A 24,841-nucleotide genomic window follows, 5' to 3' on the forward strand; every position below is an offset into this window, starting at 1 on the left:
TAATAAATACTGCACTAGCGCACCTTCAGTGGACTACCTGTCACGCCCACTAGAGCCTCATCAATAGGGCATGTATGCGCTGAACAGTAAGTTACAGTTAGTAACAGTAAACTAATCCTGGAACAGAACCTGAACCTGTGCAGGTTATGTTCAGAGAGTAGGTTTCTATGGCTACTTACACACACTGAAAGTTACCTCCGTTTTTGGAACCGAAAGTTGAGGTTATCCATTTACTTACACTTAATCATACCCCGGCTATGTCATATAACCTGCTTTCTGGAATACCCCCCTGTATTGCAGCTGACGTGTATAAACAACACCAAACACTGTACATTTGTGGCCACAGCACTTATACTCTTCAGCACCACACACACCTGTTTCTTTTCATCTTTTATTGGGTATATTTACAAACACCAACATGCATAGAGCTGATTCACAGGGAATTACAGAACTCAAGAGTTGGTACAGAACATATTATGCTTTAAGTGTGCTACCAGCGATGGGCAATACCACACAGAGCTACGCAGCTCATCACCACACAAAAGTACACTCACACAAGTGATAGAAAGAGAGATAGATAGACAAGAGAAACAGATGAATAGCAGATAATTTGGTATAATTAACCACAAACAATCAGTACACTATATTTATAATGCAACATAGCCGTTTCTTTCTCCAAAACATACTAATGTAATTCAAATCTCACAATTATAAATGCAGTTATAATGAAAATAACAGCTACAGTACATGAAAAATAATATAATAATAATAAATCATGCATCATTGCAGTTTGCCCTGTGAGGTAAGACTATGATACTAAATATGATTTTCTACCGAACCCCTGCTTAACTCTCAATTTCAATTCAACTCTCAAGCCAATTACAAAGCTAACTTCACAAGGAGTTCTGTCTCAGATTTTTTCTCTCGAATATACCGCCTAAACTATATCCTAAAAACAGTACCAATTGTCCCTGACAAAATAGTAGATACATAAATCCCAGACATTAAGTTTCAATTGTAAGCTTTCATACGCTACACTTACAGTAATGTGAATGCTCAGTTCTTTCAGTGCTCAGTTGATACTGTATAGCTGGCTGCTTTTCTGCAATTGGATGGAATCGTCCTGAAGGTAAATCATCATGTGGTGTAATGGACAAAGCTGTGTTCCATGCGGACTGGCACGTTATCGAATATGTTTTTGATTAGCAGCTCAGCTGAAAGCAGTGCCAAGCCAGAGGTGTGACAAAAATGTATACTACACATGAGCATTCAATTGTGGGAAACACAGAGGGCCATTTAATGAACAAGAATTAGCAAGCTCTAATTTAAATCACCTTTCCCACTACAGCCACTAAAAGGCTACCTTTAGCATGAAGCAATTTTATCTTGAGTGAATGTGTCCGTGCTCACAAATAAGTTGTATAGATGATTATTACCTTACATTTGCTACACACATTCATACACATTCATGCAGGTTTAGTATGTAAACCCCTGATTCAACACATTATACTGATGCAGAATATCCATTCAAAAGAAAATCATCAATGCCATCAATCATATATGGGTTTCCCCAGCAACAAGCCTCATAAACAGTACAGTACAGAGTATGCATAGTCACTATCAAGCTCATGGTGATACAGATCTTACCACATAAGCCATCACACTGTAAGAAATATAAAAGAATCATCTACACACTACCACACTAATATATTTGACTGTTACCATTGAGAGTTACAATAATAACAATAAGACAATAATAATGTTGGTCAAAAATGTTCAAAAAAAGTTTTTCCTTTTTTTCTGGTAAGGGAGATAATAAAATTAGGGAATCCTCAGGCAACACAAAGTTCATCCATTAATTGTTTGTGTACAAATTAGGAGAACAAATTATTACTATTTTGAGGAATAAATTATTTTTTATTGTCAAGCAATTAGTTTATAGACTGACTAGTCAGTAAATCCTTAGCTTTTTAATAAAAAATAAAATAAAATTGTATAATAAATGAAAGAGTTAACTTCAGTAAATCTTTGATTTATGCACTAATGCAGCCCCCAAATAACCAAAACTCATGCCTTTGCAATAATGAAGTTGTGTGCATCTTTATAAAACATTGCTGGGCTGATGATATGACAAGAAAGGGTTTGGATAAAAAAGCCACATATGGATATTGGTTGTTTATTGGACTTAAAATTATGATGAAGTGCTGCTTTGAGAATATACATTTTTTGATAACTTTGCGCTGAGCTGTTTAATTAAGTAAGCTTGTGGGCAAGCCATTTGTTATGGCAGAACACCTAATAATAAATACAATATGATGGTTTTATTTTTTGTTAAACTTGATACTTATTCATTACCCATTTCTATTTCCAGTTTATCTGTCTATCTATCTTTGTAAAATCTATATATATATATATATATATATTGATAATTTATACAGTAATTTATAATGATTTTTTAGCTATATATCACAGAAAATATTCCAGACATCACAAACCAGGCAAGAGGGTCAGAGATAAACGGATAAACACGTAACACGGCTACTAATAACTACGTCTATTATATGGTCTCTTTTTCCTTGTATGCTATCCCCTGATATTTTTTCCACACAAACATACGGGCAGAATTAAAGATAAGTCACATGATAAGTGAAGCATAACCAATGGGAACAAGGCCCTCTTTGTGACCTTGACGACATCGAATCCAGTCGTGGTCCACACCTCCCAACAGAACAAGCTCCTCCCCCTTCCTGAAGCTCAGCTCGGCTCCAGTGCCTGTGTGGTCACACAGAGTTCTGACCCCCCTGATCAACCAGAACACAAGACTCAGAACAATGACAGTAATAGCAGCGTTGCTGTCGTTAAATAAAATTAAATGATAACAACAAAACCTCTATCTATAAATTCAAATCTCAGCTTAAAACCTATTTGTTCTTGCAATATTATCAGTCATAGTGTGTATTTTCTTCATGTACTGCTCACTGTGTTTGTATGCTTACATCTTTCTATGCTGACACTGTGCTGTGTTCATCTTTATGGAATTGAATATTTTGCACAATTTGATATAACTGCTAAACGCAACCGCATTGGCTCTTGTTCTGGACTGGGCAAATGTCCATTGTCCATATGACTGTGCATATTATTGACTGTATGATTGTCATGTTATTGTTCTTTATTGTGAAGCATCTTTGAGCTCGGGAAAGGTGCTATATAAATTAAACATATTATTATTGTTTATCATTATTATTATTAAAACGATTAAAAACAGGTTTGTTATTTGAACTGAAGCTGAAATACTATGTAATGTGGATATCAGATGAGTGAATAAATTTACTAAAATGACTAACTGAAATGAAACTAAAACCATAAAATATATAACTGAAATAATAAATGAAAACTATTTAGAAATAAAAAACCTAATAAAAATTACAAAGTACATAACAAAAAAATTAACTATATTAACTATTTAATTAAAATTAAATCTAAAAATAAAAGCTTATTCAAAATATTAAAATAAAAAACTACAATAGTATATGAATAATATTAAAATAACACTGAGTAAAAATGTTCAAAGACAAAATAGATTGTGCTTTATGGGTCAATGAGATATAGAATTTGTCCATGATAAATCAAACTTAATGACTCTGCAAATGTAGTGCAAAGTAATAAAACATTTTCCTTTCATCTTAAATACGTGCACACATCTTATTATTTTTATTATTAAGTTAAATAAAAAAAGGCCCTAAAAGGTTTGAACATTATTCTCATAAAATGCATAAATGTAAATCTCTTAAAAAAGATTGTGAATAATCCAATGAAACCTTTACCTCGGGGGCTTTGGCTGATCTCTGGTTTCATTATTCTTTTCATTTTCATCTTCTTCCTTATCTTTGTTTCTCTGGAGCTCTTTCTTCTCAGGCGGAGAAACCTGGCCAAGATTCACTATGCGAGAAAAGACGGATACGCCAGGGGAGAGCCACTGAGATGGACGTCTATAAACAGAATACAAAGATATGTCGCATGAATAAACCTGACACATCTGAAACAAACTAAACTGACATTTAAAAAAACATCATCAAACCTGCTTGTTGGTGGGTTGTTGGGGCTCTTAGAAGCTCCAAAGAGCCGTCCCATACCCCAGGGAACAGCTGCTCCACTATCCCACAAGGAAAGATCCTCTCTTGGTTGCTGCCTGTTTTCAACTGGACTTTTTGGATTCAGTGAGAAGCCTGTCTTGAAGTCATCTGGTGAGTTAGGACCTTTAACATCCTCTGTGTTAGTGGCCAAACCAAAGTTCTGCCCTAAACGTTCCCCCAAACGTATTACTGCCCCCCAGCCTTGCTGAAGAGCCTGGCCTGCCTGCTGGGAAAGGCTTCCGACATTAAGAGGTGCGGAGATCTCATTCCCGTTAAACCATGATAATGGCGGATTGGCTTCCTCCTTGGTGCTGCTTGATGACAGCGAAATTGGATTGCGATAGGCTGACACATCAAGAACCTGACTTGTGAGACCTGAATTAGGGTTGGTGTCTAAACCCAAAATGCCAAGGTCTTGCTCTAACATGCTTCCAAGATTATGGCCATTTCCTTGGAAAATCCCCTTGGGTGACAAGTGGAAGCTGAAGTCTTCATTTGGCGGGCTATGTATGTCAGAAGTGTGACTGGCTGGGGTAAGAGTTGGGGAGGAGGGGTCAAGGTGGTGATGCTGAAACAGCAGGTCGAGGTTAAAGGTCAGAAGAGAGAGAGGCTGCAGTAGGAGGAGAAGCTCCTCAAAAAGAGGCTGGCAAGAAGTGAGTGACAGGCGCATGAAGGAAGTGGGGCGATAATATGTTTCCAACACATCTGCGGGACAGTAAAAAAGGTATTATTATTTAAAAAGTTAATAAAAAATATTATTATTAAAAAATTATTACATCTGGAAATGAGTTAGTATTTTGAAACTTCCAGTTGCACTGTCAATGGGTTTTTGTTTGAAGGCACCGTATGGGCTACAAAAACATGTCATTACTGCAGCATTCTATGAGAGACGTTTTTAGCTAAGTTGCATATTGTTGTTAGTAAATTTTGATCAATGTGAAATGATTTTAAGAAAATAAAAATGTAACATTGGTATTTTTACAATCCATCATTGCCATCACAACCCCAGAGCTGATAAGATATTGTTCCAAAAACTAGCTTAAGATGGATTTTCCAGCACGGACCACTAGAGAACAACAGTAAATATGAATGCCTACCACTACAGGACAGTAGATGCGAAAGCCAGTAATCCAGAAGCTTGACACTACATGACAGATTAGAAGAGAATAAGAATAAAACAGTGGAGAAAAGAAGAAAGAGACACATTATTAATTTTGCCAATTAAATCATCTTAGATGGACGGAGGAAAGTTCTGCCTTACTTGAGAAGGCCAAACAGGAAGGCGTTGAACCGATGTCTGTTCTGCTTAAGCTGGGGAAGCCCCGCTACTTTAGTCTGGAGGTTGTGCAAAGCCTGTGTGCTTGGGCCTAAAGAAGCACCATAAATGAAGAGAAAAGTTTTTTTTAAAGAAACATTCAAAGGTGCAGTATGTCATATTGAAATGAGTACTGCAGTTTAAATTCAAAATATTGGAACACGCAACAGCAACGAGCGAAATTTACAATGGAAGCCAACAAGGTAATTTATCTGCATTTTAATACGGCTCTGTTCATAGAGCTTTTTAGATGGATGGCGAGGGTTTTTAGGTCAGGTAGAATCTGTAATCTCTGACCAATTTCATTTGCTGGGTTCCATGGCTGCAATACGCAGTGTTTTCCGCCAACTGGCAACCCGGGGTGTCGAAATACTTTTGGGTAAATTGGCAGTGGGCGGGATCACATGAACCAAAACAAAAACAGACATTCCGACATAGAACGCTCATTTTGAAGTAGAATAACTGGCTGTAGAATTGTTTTTTTTTTTTCGGAGAAACAAGAATGTGAACTTAGCATGTTTCCTAAATAACTGCAAACATAGTTGTTTTGTTTTACTACAGTCAAAAACATTGCATAAAGCACTTTTAAGTTACATTTAAGCAAATCATTAATTATTTTAAAATGCTAGGAAGGGCAAAGGGAATGATTGTGTACAATGCTGTATGGTTCATTTTAAATCATGTTGAAGCTGCAAAAAATATGACACTGAATATGAGCAGCAAAAACAAAACAAAAACATTGAGGGAGAAAACCGAGGAATATTTAAAGATTGGAAGTATGACAGAGATGCATGAGTCAATACTGCAGGGATTCACAGTGCCAGAAAAGAAGAGAATGAAACAATTTTGAGGATGAAGGAGAGAGAAAGAGAGGTAGAATATAAAAATATAGATATTTAATGAATGTAATTGTCTTGTAATCCAGGTCCAGATGTCTTATACCTGGTTTGGTGGAGGCCTGAACCAATCCCCAGGGTGAATTTGGCCTTCTGCCTGCAATGAGGTCACTCTGGTGGGGCTTGAGTCCATCACAGAGAAGGCTGCGCAGGGCTGGACAAAGGCACTGCAGTACCAGACGACCCAGAGAGGGATTTACACTGCTGTCTCCAGAAAGAGTCTGTCAAAATAGGTCAAGAAAAGGGCAATGGAGGATAGACAGATAAAAGAAAGGGAGACAGACAGAAAGAGAAAAAATAAAAATGTGCAAAGCAATGGAAAAAAGAGATATGGGATATAAAGTATTTAAAATGAATAAAAAAGGGTAGATTAGAGAGAGGGAGCAAGAAATAGGAAAAAGAGGTGAAAAGGTGCATGAGGTTAGTGTGCAAATAAGTAATTTGCAAAGCTCGTGTTTATGGACTTTGATGTACCTTATTTACTGAGTAAAACTGGAGAAAGAAAAAGGAAGAGATAAGCCAAGTGCATGGAAGTGGCATGGAGAGAAGGGAAAAAAACAGGTAGGGATTTACTAATTTCAGTTCAAAGTTTGTTTGTTTGTTTCTTCTGTGGGAATTTTTCTATTAAACTAAAGTGGGGTTGATAATGCCAAGTTTGAAAACGAAAGTTAGCACAAAACTGACCTTCTGTACAACAGTCCTGGATGAACTGAATTGAGCCAAAATGGCCTCCACTGCCACACTGACTGAATTGACAAGAGCTGTGTGACAAAAACATATAAACTTACTATTTTCTTTACAAAAAAGGAAAGAAAAATAATGGACCAGCACTTTGTATAATCATGAGGTATACTATACTATATTACTTTTCTTTTCTTGCAGGCATGCAGAAGCCAGCCCTTCAGCACTCAGTGAGGTCCTCACATCATCTCCCATCCAGGCCGCTTTCTTCTGCTCAGAGCCGGCAAATGAGAAGCTGCGAACCGCTATTAGGAGGGAAAGACAGCAGGGTGGAGTTAGAAACTCGATTAACAGAAGATAATGTATTACAGTTGATCCTGATTCATCCAGTACAGTACATGACAGCAGTTCGCGAGGAATGTGTATAGATTGAATACAAATATTCATGAATAAATTATGAAATATATTTATTCATTCAAGACATATTTGGGTTTGCCACATGCATTACCATAAGGTAAGTGAAAAACAAAACATGCTGAGCAGCATAAAAAAAGAAACACCAATCCCTTAAAAAAAAAAAAAAAATTATAAATGTAAAAAAATACACACACACATATATATATATATATATATATATATATATATATATACAGTATATATATACAGTATATATATATATATATATATACATACATGTACACTATAAACACAAAAAGCAAAGGTTAAATGAAAGCAAGAAGTATATTTATAAATAAAAAATTATTACAGCTACATTATGTAACTTTTTTGTTTGAAATTAACACAATTTAAATAATGGGCGAGTACATCGTAAATCCATCTTCCAAATAATGTTTTTGCCTTGGCCTATAATAATTTATATTTTAGAGTCGGGACGGATTTTTTGGGAAAATGCAAACGCCCAGCATTAATTCTGTGCATGTTTCAACATATCCGTAAATAAAGGAGAGAAGGTCAGGATACTACTATATGTAATGGAAGGTGCATAAATAGTTTTTAATCTCTAAACCAGTTACTACTTTGGTCTATTTGTCTTTTAGCCTATACTAGCTGAGTTAATAGTTAACTTTAATAGTTTACACTGTTTCAGTCTGATGCCCTCAAGTCATCAGATTTATCCATCCAAAGTACCACTCACGCAATTACCAAAACAATGTTCCTCAACAAGTAACTTGTTGTATGATTCAACCACTGGAGGGTCAAAAGTTACACACTGTAGTGTAGTTTTAGTTAACAGAATTTATAACCAAAAAAAAGGAACACTAACAGTTGAACAGTAAAAAAATAACATGAAATAAGCCATTTATGATCACTTTCAGAAAGAGGTTGTGATGTCATCATGCAACGGACAGCCACATATTTCACACTGTCATAGACACTGACAGTGCTACAGTATCCACAGGATTATGAATGAGACACACAGACAAACAGACATAGTGCTTTACAATCAAAGAAAGTGGGATAGAAGTGGAAGAAAGTGAGAGAAATGGGAATGGACTGATTTCTTACTCGAAGTGAGCGGTGGTGGACTCTGAGAGTGAAGTATGGGAACCGATGGCTCCCGCAGAGGGACTTGAACAGGGGGGGTGTACAGATAAGGGTAGTAAAGGGGTGCAGCAAGGGCAGGAAGGGTGTGACTACGAGGAAACAGGGGTGAGCAGAGACGGGCAACATCTGTGCCTGGAACTGGAGGCCCGCACCTGTGGGGAGGTGAGATCGCTCCTACGGGGGACAGCCGTGGTGGGGCACCTTTATGCAAGGGGCAGTTTTTGGGGTGGTAAAGATAGTAGGCAGGGAAAGATACTAGCTGCTGTTTGTTCATTAGTGTGTTTTCATTACTGTCATAAAACGGGTTGATTGGTGGTTTTGAGTTATCAATGTTGTCTGAGTTCAAATCAAACAGCGAGTCATCTTTATAACTGTTTTTGTTCACATAGCTCCGATTTTTGAGGTTTCGCATAGTAATGTAAGTCTGCATGTCAATGTTTTTGTATGGTGTTATGTTACCCTCAGTGAGTGTGTTAATGTTAGTTGGTGGTTCAGGGTCAGTGAACAGCTTCAGGGTATTTCTTGTGTATCTGGCATCACTGTAGAGTGAATCATCATTTCTGATTGAATCTACTTCATTGTTATACTCAGGACAGAAGTTGTTTTTTGTGCTGTCAGGATCATGCCCACAGATGTATAAAGAATCTAGAAAGCTGTCAGCATGATTACAGCGGTGGTACAGAGAATTCATGTTACCACTGAGATCATTGTCTTGTTTAAAGAACAAAAACGCATTGTTTTCTGGCCCAGCACAGTACAGGGAGTCAGTATAGTCGTTTTCGCTGGAATTTATGCATAATGGGTTTGAGATGTTTATGGAACCCTCACAGTGTGCCACGGCATGATTCCTGTTAGTGTCAGTGTGGTAACATTGGGAGGCTTGTGACAGGGGAGCAGAGTGCAGGTAATAAGGTGAGGTCAAGGAAAGGGACAGGGGAGGTGAGGACACTTCAACAGGAGCATTATAGGAACAGGGGTGAAGAATTATGAAAGTATAACAATAGAGAAGATTCAGAATCGAAAGGATGGGGAGAATGGTAAAACAGCAAACAGTAAAGAAAGAGGAAGAAAAAGAGAGAATGGAAAAATGTTAGTGTCATTTTGAAGAAGAGAGAATGCTCTTGATGAAACATGATAGAGAACTCCTTCAAACATTCAATATGCTAAAGAGAGTATTTTCTTTGTTATAATAACCATACAAACATTAGAACACAACGCAACACGACACAGTGTATGGGGAAAGTATGTATATTATTCACTGTACAAAGATGAGAACATTTAGATAATACATTTAATGTGGATAGCACATTTTATGAAATGCAACTCAGTGTTTCACAGAACATTAAATGAATAGTTCACTTAAAATGAAAATATTGAAAGATGAAAGTATTTGTTTTTTCCTACTATGGAAGTAAAAGGGGTTCATCAACTGTCTGGTTACTGACATTTTTCAAAATATGTTCCTTTGTGTTCAGCAGAAGAAAGAAATTCATACAGGTTTGAAACAACATGAGGGTGAGTAAATGATGACAGAATTTTCAAGTGAACTATTCCTTTAAATTAAAATAGAAAAAAAGAGAAAGACTAACTATTTTAGCCTAAATAAATATATATCTTTTCTGTGTCTTTTTGAGTTACTTAAACATCCTACAATCTTCCATGGCAGTAGGCCTATATGGTGTGCAAAGCCTAACAGCACTATATCTGATCCCTCAACATCCGACCGGGTGCAGAAAAGCATGCACTCTCTATCTAGGATCTCACTAGGAGCTGTATCATGGATCACATTACACCTGCAATGGCAACTTTGACTTAAAAGGCAAGCTAGACATTTGGGTTTCAGGATATGCTCTTTCATATGCACAATATTGACAATTGCTTTCTGACTCTTATCAGTAGATTGCATGTTTCATTTCAATGGATTATGGTGACTAAGTGTTGTAATACATACAGTATATATAGAGTATTATGATTTACTCACATAAACCATTTTATTTTACCTTAACATGTGCTGATATCTCTCTCTCTCTCTCTCTCAAGTGAAGTCAGTTTGACTCAGTATTTCCTGTTTCCCTGTTGCTGTATTGTGATTGGTGTAAAGGTGAGTCACGCCTTTCCTACACTTAAAGGCATATGGTCATTTTCTTGTGCTAACTGATAAAGTCAAAATACGAGTGATGATGAGTGTAATGATTCACTAAACAGCAATTTAGTAACACAAAATGGTAACAGACACACAACTTGAAGAACTAACTTGAAGAACTAAACACAAGTGTTTAATTTATAAATAATAATATCCATGAAAAAGATGAATATCACTAATATTGCCAAAGCATGGGTTAGCAGAGTTGCATGATAAACTTGTAAAAAAAAATGAGGGCTCCTCCAAATGTATTTGCTACTCAATTCACAGGCACATTAGAGGCCATTTATATCTGTTGTCAGTGAGGTAGCCTGATCCAAGCAAATTTACCTTTTCCATTGGGCAGATAAACAGTGCAGAAAGGAGCACAGCAAAAAGGAAATTGCAAATCGCAAATAATAAGAAGCTAGAATAGCAAGCATAGGAGTATCAAATTAATAAAAGGATACAGCGAGTTATGTCAGAAAGATGACAAAGTTGAGGACAGAAGCAGAAAGGTTTGGAATGTGCATCATGACTATTGTATGAGCAATATTTGTGATGGTAATATAATTTTAAGGGAAATGCCAATTAATTTGACTTAGAAATTCATAGAAACTATTGACTGAAAAATAGAAAGGTTGACTGAGGAAATTATGACAGAATGTGTGGCATGGCAAGGGAAGAGAGGATGACAGAAAAAGGGAATTAGCTTGCTGAGAGGATGAATAATTAAAAGGCTTTGTGACATCATGAAAAAACAACAGAGCATTAAGCTTGCTGCATTCTGAGATTCCCTCCAGTCTTGCTCTGCTGATTCATCTACCCATCTGCCTGTGTGACTCTCATCTTGGCTCATCACTTTCTATGTCATCAGAGCATTGTTCTTTTACATTCTCTTTAATATTCCACTGAATTTGCACTGTTGTATGATGTTGATGAACCCTTTTAAGACAAAACAGGTCAGAGAAAACAAATATATTTATGAAATCAACTTTACCTGTTGTCCTGGATTCCAAAGTCCAAGCTCCATCTGCCATTCCCCTAACTTCCTCTTCATCCTCATCCTCGTCTTCCATCATTTTGGTGTGAACAGCTTTATCTCTTTCATCACAAATAGTCCTAAGGCTGGCTTCGCTTACTGAACAGCCAATTTGTTGGGACACTTTGGGTTTTGCAGGGCAAACATCTTGTATATTCAGGCGGCACATTTCCCTAAAGAGGGACAATGAGGCAGGAGTGGGTGGTGGCTGAAGAAAAGAGGCTTGTGCTTGGGAAGTATATTCCCAGCCATCCCCATCAATTTTCTCTCTTCTCCATTTAAGGTTGTACAGGAAATCAGGGTCTGGGGTGACGACAGTTGGATCGGGTTCTGATTGAATAGGGGCTGGATTGGAGTTCTGTTTGCTTCTGTTGCGTAATTCTTTAAAGGTTGTGACTTTTAAGCCTGAAGTTAAGCCTTTTTGCAATGTGCCATCATTGGACAATTTTTGCATCTCAAGAGGTGGCGACTCTGTTTCTGGGGTGAAGGCTATCAGCCAATCAAATCTTTCCGGGCGAGATGCATTGGCAGGTAGAGTGCATGGCTTAAGAGGGGGAAGTTCAGGAGGATTGGAGACAATTGGTGGACAAGGGGGCAATGGTCGTGGAGGTGGAGGAGGAGGGGTGTCTGAGATCATAGAAGTATAATCAAAACTCCCAAAGCTAACATTCGGGATGTTTGTATTGCTAAGATCAGTGCTGTAATATGAGTTGGGAGATAGGCTAACATTGGATCCACAATTGCAGCTATGATTACAGTTTCCACCATTTCTCTTACGTCGTCTTGACATTTCTGTGAAGGATGTTGTCCTGATTGCTTCTTTCTGTTCTTCTTTAGAAATGTCCTTTTCACTGAGCGTTTCTAATTCCTTTACACCTGTAGACCTGTCTTTCCCAAATCTGGTTCCTTCTCTCAATATGGAGTGCAACCCCTTATCTACACCATCTTCCTTGTGTGTTCTGTTAACACTGATTTCTCCAAACTGAGAGACATCAGACATTGGCGGTTGCTCATTCTCCAGGACTACATCTACACAGACACCCAACTCGGGACTAAGTTTAAGCAATTCAGCTTGGGTGAGGCCTGCAAGTGCAAGCAACTTTCTGATTTCCACATCCAGAGCATGAAATGATGGAGGGGGCAGGAGTGATGGTGGAGGTGGGATAGCTGGAGGCGAGGACATTGCAGGTGGAGGTGGCAATGGAGGAGGTCTGGACGTTGGTGGTGGAAGGGACAGAGGAGTCTTTTCTCTTTCAAGCTGAGCAAGCCTTTGAGCCTCTAGACGGGCTTTATGACGTCTTCTTGGAGGAGGAATGGGTGGTGTGGGGGAGGTGAGAGTAGGTCTGTCTGTATTTAGGGAGAAGTAGGGCACAGGCTGTGATGGAGGAGGAGGAGGAAGGGCAGGAGGTTTCAAGGCTGGGGGTGAGGATGACAGTGCAGGCAAGGTAGGAACAGGGACCCTTGAAGAGAAAGGAGCAGTGTCGTTGGTGGATGAGACTGAGAAGGCATGTCCACTGATGTTCTCATAAGTGTGCGTTTCTGGGTGAGCACTCACATGCCTTGTTGGAGGCTTTGGGGGCCGGGGAGGAGGATCCAATGGCGATGAAGCAGGTGAATCAGAGGCAGGGGTTTCATCAAGGTCAGAAGGAGCTGTCAGATCTACCCCTGCATCAGAAAATTCCTGGGAGTCACTTGATTTGTTGCTTTTATACAAATTCCATGCAATGTCAATGTTGCCCATTTCATCCAAAACGCCAGTGATATCCTCATTGTCAAAGTCTAACCCTTCCTCCTGAAGTTTCACAAGATATGCCAACTTAACCTCTTTGTTGACCCTCTGAAGCTTCTGCTGGTGATCCAATCTATCTCTGACAATCAGCTCACCACCCAGTTCCCAATGTGCCAGCCTAACAATGCGGTAGAACAGATCCATTTTGCCCAACTCTTCTATGGAGTCTAAAAAATGGAGGAGATCCACTTTGATACATTTTCCTTCTTCTGATTTCTTGCTCTCTGTGTAGTCAGAGGAAGGAGAGCACGGGGCTGAGGGATAGCCTTCATCAGAAGAGCAAGGCGATCTTGCAGGGTTGAGATCTAATGGTAAGACATTGGAGTGAAAGGTAGGGCAATTGGAGACCAGTGAGCGAGAAGATGGACAGCTTTCAGTGGCTTCTTGGTCCTGTGATGACAATGAAAATGTATCAGGGCAGTCACACTCCAGATCTGAGCAGCTGCTAATGGATGTGGAAGAAGATGAGGTAGAAGATGTGAGGGAGAAGTCTAGCATGGATTCTGGGCAGTTGCAGCAAGAAGGGACAAGAGTATCATCATCTTCATCATCATCATCATCATCATCATCTTCATCATCTTCACCATTGCAATTGCCGTTGCCATTGACATCAATACTGCCATTTACATTTACACTGCAGTCATCATTTTTGAGGTCACCAGCCTCTTTTTCATCCAAATCGTCATTTTCCTTCTCTATCTCCTTCACTGGGATGGCATGAGGTTGCTTTACTTCTGGATCACACTCGTCTTCTTTGATGTCTTGTTTTGGAACAGCCAATTCCTTCTGAGGAGGTGGCGGCGGTAGCTTCATTTGTTGCCTGATGTTTACAGTGTTATTGTTGTTATGGTTGTGATTAAAAAGGCTGTTGCTATCCTGAGGTGAATGGCCATCACAACACAGACAAGGTAGGCTGGGCTCATTGCAGTTTGGATCGACAGCTGGGGCCAGGTTTGATACAGTGTGTCCACTTTTTGGTTTTGAGATTGCTGGAAACGCGTGAGCACCATTCTTCTGTGGCCGCACCAGTTTGGACTGAACCACTGGGGCTCGTGCACCTTGACCGGGGCCTTTTAACTTGGAAGACTCAGGTGGTCCCCGAGTGCCACGCCGAGGGGATGAAGATGCTGTGTTCATGTTTTTGTCATCCCTCTTAGCCCCTTGGCTTGGTTTTGCCTCTATGCGCCTATTGTCAAACCTGCGGGAACGTGGGGGCACAGAGGGACGAGAGGAGGGGTGCATGGTGGTATAGTTTGTATGTGCTGATTATTATTTTGATGTTTGTCTAAGGAGTCTGTAAACATATGGGGTCACATCCTGGACTATGTTAGTACCTGAAATATCAAAAAGACAGATTCTATTTAGAAACACAAAAGCAAAAAAATATATATATATACCACCTTGCTTGAGAGGTCCGACAAACATTCTTCATAATTTAACATCATTTGGTAAATTTTATAGATAAAGTATTTCTCTGTTGTTCCCGGAACATCATTGAACATATTGAACATCATTATGTTTTCCAGTTTCTCAGAGCATAAAAATATATACACTATTCTGTTTTACTGAAACACAAGTACCTACTGTACACCACCATTTTTTTTGTTCGTTTTTTTCTCTTTTTTTTCAAATTGCTGGCATTCTTAGTAGTAAAATTAAATTTTCTGTCTTAAATTATTAATTAAATTATAATTGAAATAATATTGATATAATAGGCCTATATAAAATACTTATCTATATATGTGTGTGTGTGTGTGTGTGTGTGTGTGTGTGTGTGTGTGTGTGTGTGTGTGTGTGTGTGTGTGTGTGTGTGTGTGTGTGTGTGTGTGTGTGTGTGTGTGTGTGTGTGTGTGTGTGTGTGTGTGTGTTTGGATCAGTATTTTATGCACTGTAGACCTATTATATCAATATTATAGCATTATTTCAAAGTCTTTAATTGCATTCTCCCAATCCATGGCCTCAGGACAAATTTGTTTTCATTCTTGCAATTCTTACATTATTTCGAGAATAGCCTACTAATCTAAATATATGATCATGCCTAGAGAGAACAGAACATGCTGTAGCAAAATGTAGCCTTAAATCTCTTTATTCCACTAATACAATATATATGGCTTTTCTCTGCGGGAGCCATGTGGAGCAGAAAATCGTAGCAATAACCAACGCTGTTTTCGCTCTTTATAAACACAGTGGGCAATGCACTGCTCGCGACCAATGTCCTTGGATACAGAGGATGTAAATCTAGGCCTAGCGAGCGTTTTAGTAAATAAACTCATGATTGATATTTAATACATGAACATCCCGTTCTCTAATACACCATTGTGTACTATTTAATGTTGGGCTAATAAATATTTAAAGAGCGTTTTAAAATTATATCTAAAAAGATGATTCGAGTTGTGCACCTCCTCCGCAGACTGTAATACTGTATCAATACGGTAGACTAAAATTTCACATTGATAACGTATTGGGTTATTATGATATAGCTTCAAAGTATTTTCTTTGAGCAAAAAAAAAAAAAAAAAAAGATCAGAAAAGAATCAGAAAATTCGGCAATAAAACAAAATGCTTCAAATCTAGCATACAATGCAATACAAAAAAGAAAACGAATTTACCCAATTTCCAGAAGGATATAAAGGATGCGTTCTTCTTGATCTCGATCTCTATTCCACCGCACAAGCCATGACTCTGAAATTATTATGCCGTTATTCTCTTTCCTCCAGTCTATCGCTCCGTCATCTAACCCTCCCCTCCTCTCTCTCATCCCATCCTCGAGACCACACCCCTCCCTCAGCAGCATCTCTCTGCTCGGCTCTCACAGACGACTCGACACTTCTCTTGCACACACTCATTCAAACACCTCACACAGAGTAATGCATAGTAAAAAATGTTGATCAGATTTGTTTATTTGCACATTTATGTCGTTTTGTATTCTACATTTACAGCAATGTTGGGGATTAATGATCACCTGACCGGACACTTGAGACAGACATTCTGGTAGTCTATAAACGTACAGTACAACTGGTAATGTGACAGGTTTCACAAAAACAAACAAACAAAAAAGCTAGGATTCTGAATGAAACTGCCCTGAAGATATTTTCTCTAGGGTATTTTCTTATTATTAAATCATAAGTTAAATATTTCAAGGAATATGTGCATCTGAACGGTTGGTTCTCATACTTCAAAAAATATTCTATTTAACTATTTACTTATTTTTATCTATAAATCTTTTTTCATTACTTCTTTACTCTCCCTAGTTCTTCCAAAGATGTTGAAAATACAATGCAAAAGCTGATGAAAATATATGGTTTATACATATGTACCTCGATTTAAACACTGACAGATGTACTATTTGTTGTGCAATGCCTGACCTCTGAATCAGCGATTGCATTTTTGATGCAATAAATGGGGAAAAACAAATAATGATGCGACATAATTATAATTTTTTTTTAATGCATCTGAATTCTTGACAGTATATTTAAAGTGCAGTTAAAATCTACCATTTTCATATTGTTTTCATATACAACTAAAATCCCTCACTGCATCTTTATTTGACCCTGAAGTCTGTGTGCCTAAAATACTCAAATCCATTTGTCAAGTCCCTCCAGTTCCCTGAACCACACCTCATTTGTTCCTCTTATATATTTTCTTGGCAAAATTAAGAAAAACAGCATGAGGCAGATTCTTGGCATGAAACTGGATGAGTTTTTGAAGGCGGTGATAGCTCCCCTCCTCATGTTGATGGTATCGGATAGGCATTTCCAGAGTATCATACAAAGCCTTGACCCTTTCAACGCTTTCAGCGTCACTACGCCCATAACATGCCTGAGAGAAAGAAGACAAGACAAAAAACTGTTAACTCTCCCACATTAATGTGCTCTATTTTCGCATTCAATATATTTGTTTGTCATTCAGCATTCCCACACTTTCTCACCTCTAGTTCTGCCCGTTGTTCTGGTGTCATGATGCCCAGTGCGGTCACCACCAGCCAGCTGCATTTGTTGTCCTGTATATCTGTGCCGATCTTTCCAGTCACTGCAGGATCCCCATAGCAATCCAGGTAGTCATCCTGTCAACAACAAACATGTTATGAATGCTTTGAGATATTGCAACCAGATCTGATTGAGGATACTAGGCTTCAAAAATGTTGCTTTATACTAATACCTGTATCTGAAAGAACTCTCCCATCTCAAGTAGAATTGTTTTAGCATTGTTGTGTTCAGTCTCATTCTCAATCCCTGCCTGTAATCAATAATTAAAAAAAAGGGATCACAAAAATAATTATTTACATTAAATATACACAGAACACATGTATGCTAAACTCACCATGTACATTGCTGCAGCCACAGGGAGATAAAACGAGTAGAATGCAGTCTTGTATTTCACAATGGCTTTATACCTGAGGCAAATACAATGTAAATCAGTGAACGGTAGGCAATTGGCAAATAATAAGCTATAGATAAATCAGCAAGCAAGCATTTAAATTGTCTGTGCCATAAGTTTAAAAAGTCCAGCTCAACTTCTCACCTCTCCATGGTGAAGCGATCAAGGTCGATTTTATGTGGTGGTGCAGTCATCAGATCTAGAGTTTGACCCAGCTCTGTCTGGAAAGAGGTCTTGAAGGAAAAAAAGATTCAGTTTTAAGACAGCGCAGCTATGTCTTTATCTATTAAACAATATGCATAATGTGGTCGAAATAGCTTAACAGTTTTGTGTACCTTTGTACGAACAATTAAAATGTGCGTACATGTGTTATAGCAGACTAATGAACCTTTGTGTGTGTTACCTCAGTAAAAAGCTCAAGCAGATGGACATAGTAGCGCTGTCCTCTGCAATGTCTGCGAAGAAGGCGGTAGATCGCCCCTTCCAGGAGAAAAGCGTCATTAATGGCATCCAGACCAATGCCTTCCTGACAAATTCAAAAAGAACCCAATTAGCACAGGATCAGGAATACTCCACACAACTGATATACACTACTGTTATATAATATAACATAATAAACATACAAATATAATACTTATTCCTCTTAAACAACTATGAATTGTCAATACCGTGATCTGTACCAATTTTGTTTTGTTATCAGACACAAGAATTCTGATTTGTATTGTTATTAAAGGAATAGTTCCCCCAAAAATGAAAATTCTGTCCTCATTTACTCACCCTCATGTCGTTCCAAACTTGTATGACACAAACTCTGTGGAACACAAATGAAGATATTTTGAAGGATGTTGGAAACCAAAAGGTGTGTGTTCCATTTTTGACTATGAAGTGAAAGTCAATGGGAACGGAAACTGTTTGGTTACCAACATTTTTCAAAATATCTTCTTTTGTGTTCCACAGAAGAAATAAAGTCATGCAAGTTTGGAATGATGACATAATATTTTGGCTGGACAATGCCTTTAACAGTAAAAATGTAATAATCATTAAAAAAATATATATTCTTGTGTTTGGAATTTTTTTTTTTTTTAATGAGCATAAATCAATTACCTTCTTATACCAACAGGGTTGACCCCTTCTTGTCATGGACGCATCCATGATGTCATCAGCCACTAAGAAAAATGCCTGAAGCTGTGAAGAAATCAAAAAGTTTTTCACTGCACTTTTTTCTCTTTTTTTCTTTCTCTACCCAGCCCCCCCCCCCCCCCTCACCCCCCCCCCTCACCCCCATCCCCATCCCCCATTGCAATTAATATTATCAATTTTACACACCAGTTCAATGCACCATCCAACCAAAAGGGCTCTGTGAGCTTCATCAGGTGGCAGTTCAGAGGGAGAAACTAACTCCCGTAAAGAACCAATCACAGACAAGCCTCGGTTTCTCTTGCCTCCAGGGGCATTGTACTGAAGCACCTAGAGAAAAATTACACATTTCACAAAACTGACAAATAACACAATAAATTCAGTGCAGAGTTGATTAAGAATCGTTTAGATATGTTCTGGAGATTTAAACGGCAAATGCTTTGTGTGCCAGTTTCCATGTGTCTCAACTTCTTTATGTCTATGTACTGACTATTGTTGTGAACTATTTTCTTCTAAAGTGTAGAAAAGTCAGAAGCGAAGACCAGGAGACGTTGAGGTATCTTTCAAGCAGAAGTTCTTTAGTGCGTCGCTGTAGCATCTCAATCTCGTCTGACTAAGGGAACTTTTACATTGCAATTTATACATTTAGGGGGAGGGATTTACATAGAGGTGGAGCAAACTCGTATACAGGTTTAGGAAACCTGTACTGAAACTGAGAGTGATAACTTATTCAAACACTGAGACTCAAGAACATGAATGCCATGACTCTCTCTTGCTGAGACAAAAGCTCACGAGAGTCCCCAAGAGTTTCAGTAATCTATTTCATTTAACTTACAATAGAGAGAAACAGAACAGGACAGGAATCTCGTGCTCAACAGCTGAATGCTAAATTCAATCTACAGAACTTTCTCAGTTTATATACTATTGTACTGAAACCTAAATTAAACATTTAAATAAATTTGTAATCCTACACTATGTACTTCTTAAAATACATTTCACATTAAATAACCAGTGCAGTGTGTCATCTTTTTATCTCTTAGTCTTACCCATGTTTCTTCAGTACTGGTTGTGAGAGTTTACTTTACCTCTCTGAGTCTGTTGAGGGCATCAGTGAGAACTGGATCAGTGAAGTCCTGCTCTGTAAGTTCAGACACCAGCTTTTCAAATTCCCCATCAAAGAGCTGAGCATCCGACAACATCTTTGCTTTCTGCTGGACACCGTTACTGCACCTGCTGTCACCCTGAAGTGACAGGGCACACAAATACAGTGCACAGATGTACAAATGACATAGACACAAATACAACCACTAGGCAAACATTTGACAACATGATTACTGTATGATTTGGAAACAATGGAAATAATGGAAATAATATATTGTCCTAAATTGAAAATACATACACACATAGCCTACATAACAACCTACAGACAACTTATTGTTTGCGTTGGGTTGGGTTTAATCCGCAGTAAAAGCCTGGTTTCGCATGCTTGCTTTTATGTAACATTGCTAAATGAATTACCGTATATCTAATTTTAGGAAATAACAGCAAGAAAATTACTTAGCATGCTCAACATAACAAGCAATGCAACTCTCAGATGTAAACATGATCGCATAAACTTTGCTAGCTTCGCTAAGAGCAATATGAACATTTAAGATTTACTTATTCACTGTACACTTTCATCATGTAAGAGGTTTACTTTGACTTACCATTGGCATTGGGAATCTATCCTTGCTCAGATTACTGACACACTCATGTCTGTGTGCTTTTATTTCACCTGCCGTATGAAAAGTCAAGACGGCCCATAAGACCGAAGGCGTAACGCATATTGTAGTTTTTCTGTACATTTGTTTCGGTCTCTAGTCTTCATTTTTAAACGTCAAGTACCGAAATGCTTTGCGCATGATCTGTTGGTGCGTGTACGCAAAAGCTCATATGACATCACGTACATCCATTGGCTGAAGTAATCGAACGAGGATGGGCTCCGGAGAAATTAGCCAATGAGAAGAAACGATCCAGGACGCAAAGGGTGGAGTGAATCCAAGTGAACCTATCAGATTTTGGCAAACTATCTCATAGCATAACATAGGGGAGAGCGGGGCACAACCATTATGGCAAGCCGTTTTAGCATATAAAACTATGTTTTGACTATCCATAAATATATTTTGGATAGTCATAAATGTATTTTGAATAGTCATAATTATAATTTGACTAGTTAGAATAATATTTAGATATATCTGCAATTATAATTGCACTAGTAAGAAATCTGACGTCATTATTTCTCGTGTTCATTGCCAGGAGCGGTTCACAGCGTGGGAGAAAATGGCGGCGTGAAGTTATGTCCGTGAACAATTGTCTTTAAACATGTTATTTAAAGTGCATCTCATTTAATACTCTATAATTTATAGTCGAAAGCAGGTCTATAGGTCTAGGATTGACTTTTGGTTAATATCTGACTCTTTATCTGATTACGTCAATAAGGTTGAAATTTTGCCTTCTCCACTGTCCGATCATAAGTATATTATTCATGTCTTTTGATAACCCATCTTACTCAAGAACATTGTTCATATTGGAAACTAAACTCTGCTTTATTAGAGGATGAGGAAACTTGTCAATCTGTAATTTCTAAAATTCACTTCTTTCTTATTAAAGTCCCCGTGAACTGGAAGTTGCAAACGACTTTTCTCCAGTGTTGTGAGTCGTATTTCCGAGAGAAACGGAATACTAAATGAGGCAAAATGGTGGGCGTGGCTTTTTTCCCAACTAGCACCTGATTGGATCTAGAAAAGTAGGTGTTTTCATTCAGCCTGTCTACTGTCAGTTGGAGGGGCGTGATTATGGATGTTAAGAAGACGCCCAAACCGTGAAACCTACTTCATCAGGCAAGGTCCTCCAACGCAGAGGGGAGGGGAAATTTCAGATTTTGATTAAAGATTACGAAGCCAAAAAAAATTTTTGTGTAGATTGACTTGCATGGATGAATTGTTCACCACAAAACGATCAATTTAGGCAAACAAAGTAGGTATGGTCAATTTTGAATTCATGGGGACTTTAAAGCTCAAGCTGAAAATAATGTTGGTTCTAATTGGGAGCTATTAAAATACAATATTAGGTTAATGTTATTCAAAGTTGGATCTCAAAAAGCCAAGCAATACAAATTAGAGGAACTTAACATTGTTAAAAAAATTGTCCGTCTCTCCTGCATCCCCTTTTAAAATCAGTTGTCCAAAAATTAGAATTGGCTTAACTTCAGAACTCATTAGATAACTTGTATGTTAAGCAAATGGTGTTTTTGTTCGTTCAAGAAGGAGATGGATGGAAGAGGGAGAACGAAATTCCAATTCTTTTTTTAGGTTAGAGTAACAGCATCATCTCAATTCTATAAATAGTCTTAACCCTCTGGGGTCCTTCATTTCAGGGTCACACTCAGGGTCTTCGGGACCAAATGGAAAAAAAATTATTTTATTTTTTGGTGTTTTGAGAAAATTTTATGATTTATAATTAATATTTATGCAATAATTATGACCCATTTTTTCCCATTGAATATAATATAAATTTTTTTATAAATATGTTATTTTTTTTTTATTTTTTTAAAGCTGTATTTCATTTTAGAGTCAAGCCTAGGCCTCATGAAAACAATTTTTGAAATGAGATGGATGCCATCTGCTGGACACACTGAGCATTTTTATCACGCAATAGCACATTTTTACCACTAGTGGATTTACAGCTCTCTGTAGAAAGGGTTCAGAATTCTTGTGAGTTTTGCACATCTTTGACAATTTTTTTCAGGTTGTTGATTTTAAAATATAATAACAGATTCTCAAAGACTATTTTTGTCTTGTTTTTTGTTTGTTTGTTTGGTTTAAATGGTAATTTGAAGTGCCAGTTTTACTTTATAATACAGATTATTATAAATATATAATACAGTGTGTGTGTGTGTGTGTGTGTGTATGTGTGTGTCTGTTTTGCACTCTTGATGTTTTAGAGATTCACCCCTTCACTGTTGAGTCCTTTTTTCTGCATCCTGGCTGATTTGTAGATTGTATGCAAAAAAAAAAAACTCTGACAATTTCCCATTCATTTCCTATGGGGGTCATTTTTGACCAAAGAGCAGAAGTGTGACGACCACTTAGCATGCTTGGATCATGACCTCAATATTTTTTGTTTGTTCACATACCTAATACCATAAAAGTCACCTAGTTTCGTAACATTCCGATGAAGCTGTGATTTTTAAAAATTCAAAACATATTTATGTAATCTGAATTTATTAGTGTGTTTGTGTATAAAAGTGTGTGTGTGTGTGTGTGTGTGGATGTGTCTGTTTTGCACTCTTGATGTTTTATAGATTCACCCCTTCACTGTTGTGTGCTTTTTTTCTGGATCGTGGCTGATTTGTTGATTGTACGCACAAAACAACTCTGTATTGTCACATTTTTGTCAATTTCCCATTCATTTCCTATGGCGGGTCCATTTGGACCCGAAGACCCTGAGTGTGACCATTTTTTTTACAACCACTTAGACTATTCAAATCCTGTCCCCAATTTTTTTGGGTGTTCATATACCAAGTACCAACAAAGTCACCAAATTTCGGACCATTCCGATGAAGCTATGATTTTACACATTTTTTTATTTAAATTCTTCGGGTCCATTTGGTCCGAAGAACCCCAGAGGGTTAACATAAATGGAGTGGTTTTAAAAGATCATAAAGACATTTCTAATTATTGTGAAGAATGTTTTTTTTTTTTTTTTTTTTGCCCACAGTAGAAAATTTACATTTACAGTATCACAGCATAAAGTTCTATTCGTATTACAGGGTGTACAAATCATAAAAAGACAGTAATAAGTGAAAGAAATTAAAATAACAACCACAGATAATCAAGGTCACATTGACTTAGAGCATCCTTTAGATAGGAAGTCAAAGATATTGTGAAGAATTTTATAAAAATCTTTATCGTTCTAGAAACTCTCAACAAAATTTTGACTTATTTCTTAATTATCTTGACTAAGACCAGAATTGATGATATTGGCAAAAGTTTGTGTGAATCTCCTAGCCTGGTAATACCAAACTCTGCTACTTCACTTTGCTTCGTAGACAGAGTCTGGAATGGCATAAGTGTTTTCTTTTTTCGGGGGGGGGCTTGTCTGAAGTATAAAATCATTGGTTACCCGTAAGCCAATCACATAATGCAATCACCTCTCTCTCCAACTTAAACATCACCTCCATTCAAAAAGTTTAACAAACACTCTTCTTGTTCGGGCTTCAGTTTGCGAATGCCGGGAGTATATTCCACAACAGAGCGAATTGCATCCCGTGTATCCATATCCGCGGTCGTTTTCGATTTCCCTAACCTAAAATACAATCTTAAACTCTGCGCTTAGCGTCTACGTTACGGCTCTCAGCCTGCCCTCTGTTCGTTGATTGGCCGGCTGTTTTCAGGCCGGAGGAAAACTGAGAGATAGGTCGCTATCTCAGACTGAGTACAGAAGCGAACTGAAATTGAGCGGAAGTACGAAGTCTGTCAGGCTATGAATCTCCTATTCAAATTAAAGATATTTCTGAGGCGATCGATAAGCTGAAACCTAATAAATCTCCTGGAAGTGATGGTCTGACCACAGAGTTTTATAAGAAATTCTCAAATATTCTTTTTCCATTCTTCTCCAAGTGTATTTAGAAAGCCTACATAAGGGAACTCTCCCAAGCTCTATGACTCAGGGTGTTATAAATTTGATCCCTAAGCCTCAAAAGGACCCCACTCAACTTGAAAATTGGCGACCTATAAGCTTGT

General features: G+C 37.9%; 2 protein-coding genes across 2 annotated transcripts; both read right to left on the reverse strand.

Moving 5' to 3' along the window:
* Window positions 1–1,680: 1,680 nt before the first annotated feature.
* Window positions 1,681–16,305, reverse strand: rusc1 (RUN and SH3 domain containing 1). Its single transcript, XM_056270700.1, has 12 exons — window positions 16,154–16,305; window positions 11,714–14,878; window positions 8,553–9,539; window positions 7,211–7,330; window positions 7,029–7,105; window positions 6,819–6,836; window positions 6,391–6,565; window positions 5,395–5,500; window positions 5,231–5,277; window positions 4,079–4,838; window positions 3,825–3,989; window positions 1,681–2,801 (listed from the first exon to the last, which is right to left on the reverse strand). Exons 2-12 carry the CDS (start codon window positions 14,784–14,786, stop codon window positions 2,636–2,638), a joined length of 5,694 nt encoding a protein of 1,897 aa, XP_056126675.1. The 5' UTR covers window positions 14,787–14,878; window positions 16,154–16,305; the 3' UTR covers window positions 1,681–2,635.
* Window positions 16,306–16,778: 473 nt separating this feature from the next.
* On the reverse strand, window positions 16,779–20,912 carry fdps (farnesyl diphosphate synthase (farnesyl pyrophosphate synthetase, dimethylallyltranstransferase, geranyltranstransferase)). The gene is made up of 10 exons (XM_056270323.1): window positions 20,765–20,912; window positions 20,144–20,299; window positions 19,248–19,388; window positions 19,026–19,106; window positions 18,325–18,447; window positions 18,066–18,154; window positions 17,865–17,937; window positions 17,703–17,780; window positions 17,473–17,607; window positions 16,779–17,363 (listed from the first exon to the last, which is right to left on the reverse strand). Exons 1-10 carry the CDS (start codon window positions 20,900–20,902, stop codon window positions 17,163–17,165), a joined length of 1,215 nt encoding a protein of 404 aa, XP_056126298.1. The 5' UTR covers window positions 20,903–20,912; the 3' UTR covers window positions 16,779–17,162.
* Between the last annotated feature and the right edge of the window lie 3,929 nt (window positions 20,913–24,841).

This window comes from Rhinichthys klamathensis, unplaced genomic scaffold, assembly GCF_029890125.1.
Source record: "Rhinichthys klamathensis goyatoka isolate OS25496 unplaced genomic scaffold, OSU_Roscu_1.1 h1tg000013l_1, whole genome shotgun sequence".
NCBI classification, from domain to species: domain Eukaryota; kingdom Metazoa; phylum Chordata; class Actinopteri; order Cypriniformes; family Leuciscidae; genus Rhinichthys; species Rhinichthys klamathensis.

What these genes read in the sequence shown, in the direction of transcription:
- rusc1 (XM_056270700.1), bottom strand. Translation starts at nt 14,786, where the DNA reads ATGCACCCCTCCTCTCGTCCCTCTGTGCCCCCACGTTCCCGCAGGTTT. An exon ending in TCCACCACCGCTCACTTCGA is followed by an intron (nt 7,331 to 8,552) that starts GTAAGAAATCAG and finishes CCCTCCTAATAG; the next exon opens with CGGTTCGCAGCTTCTCATTT. An exon ending in TCAGGCCTCCACCAAACCAG is followed by an intron (nt 5,501 to 6,390) that starts GTATAAGACATC and finishes GTGCTTCTTTAG; the next exon opens with GCCCAAGCACACAGGCTTTG.
- fdps (XM_056270323.1), bottom strand. Translation starts at nt 20,902, where the DNA reads ATGTACAGAAAAACTACAATATGCGTTACGCCTTCGGTCTTATGGGCC. An exon ending in ATAGATTCCCAATGCCAATG is followed by an intron (nt 20,300 to 20,764) that starts GTAAGTCAAAGT and finishes CTGTCACTTCAG; the next exon opens with GGTGACAGCAGGTGCAGTAA. An exon ending in AACCCTGTTGGTATAAGAAG is followed by an intron (nt 18,448 to 19,025) that starts GTAATTGATTTA and finishes TGAATTTGTCAG; the next exon opens with GAAGGCATTGGTCTGGATGC.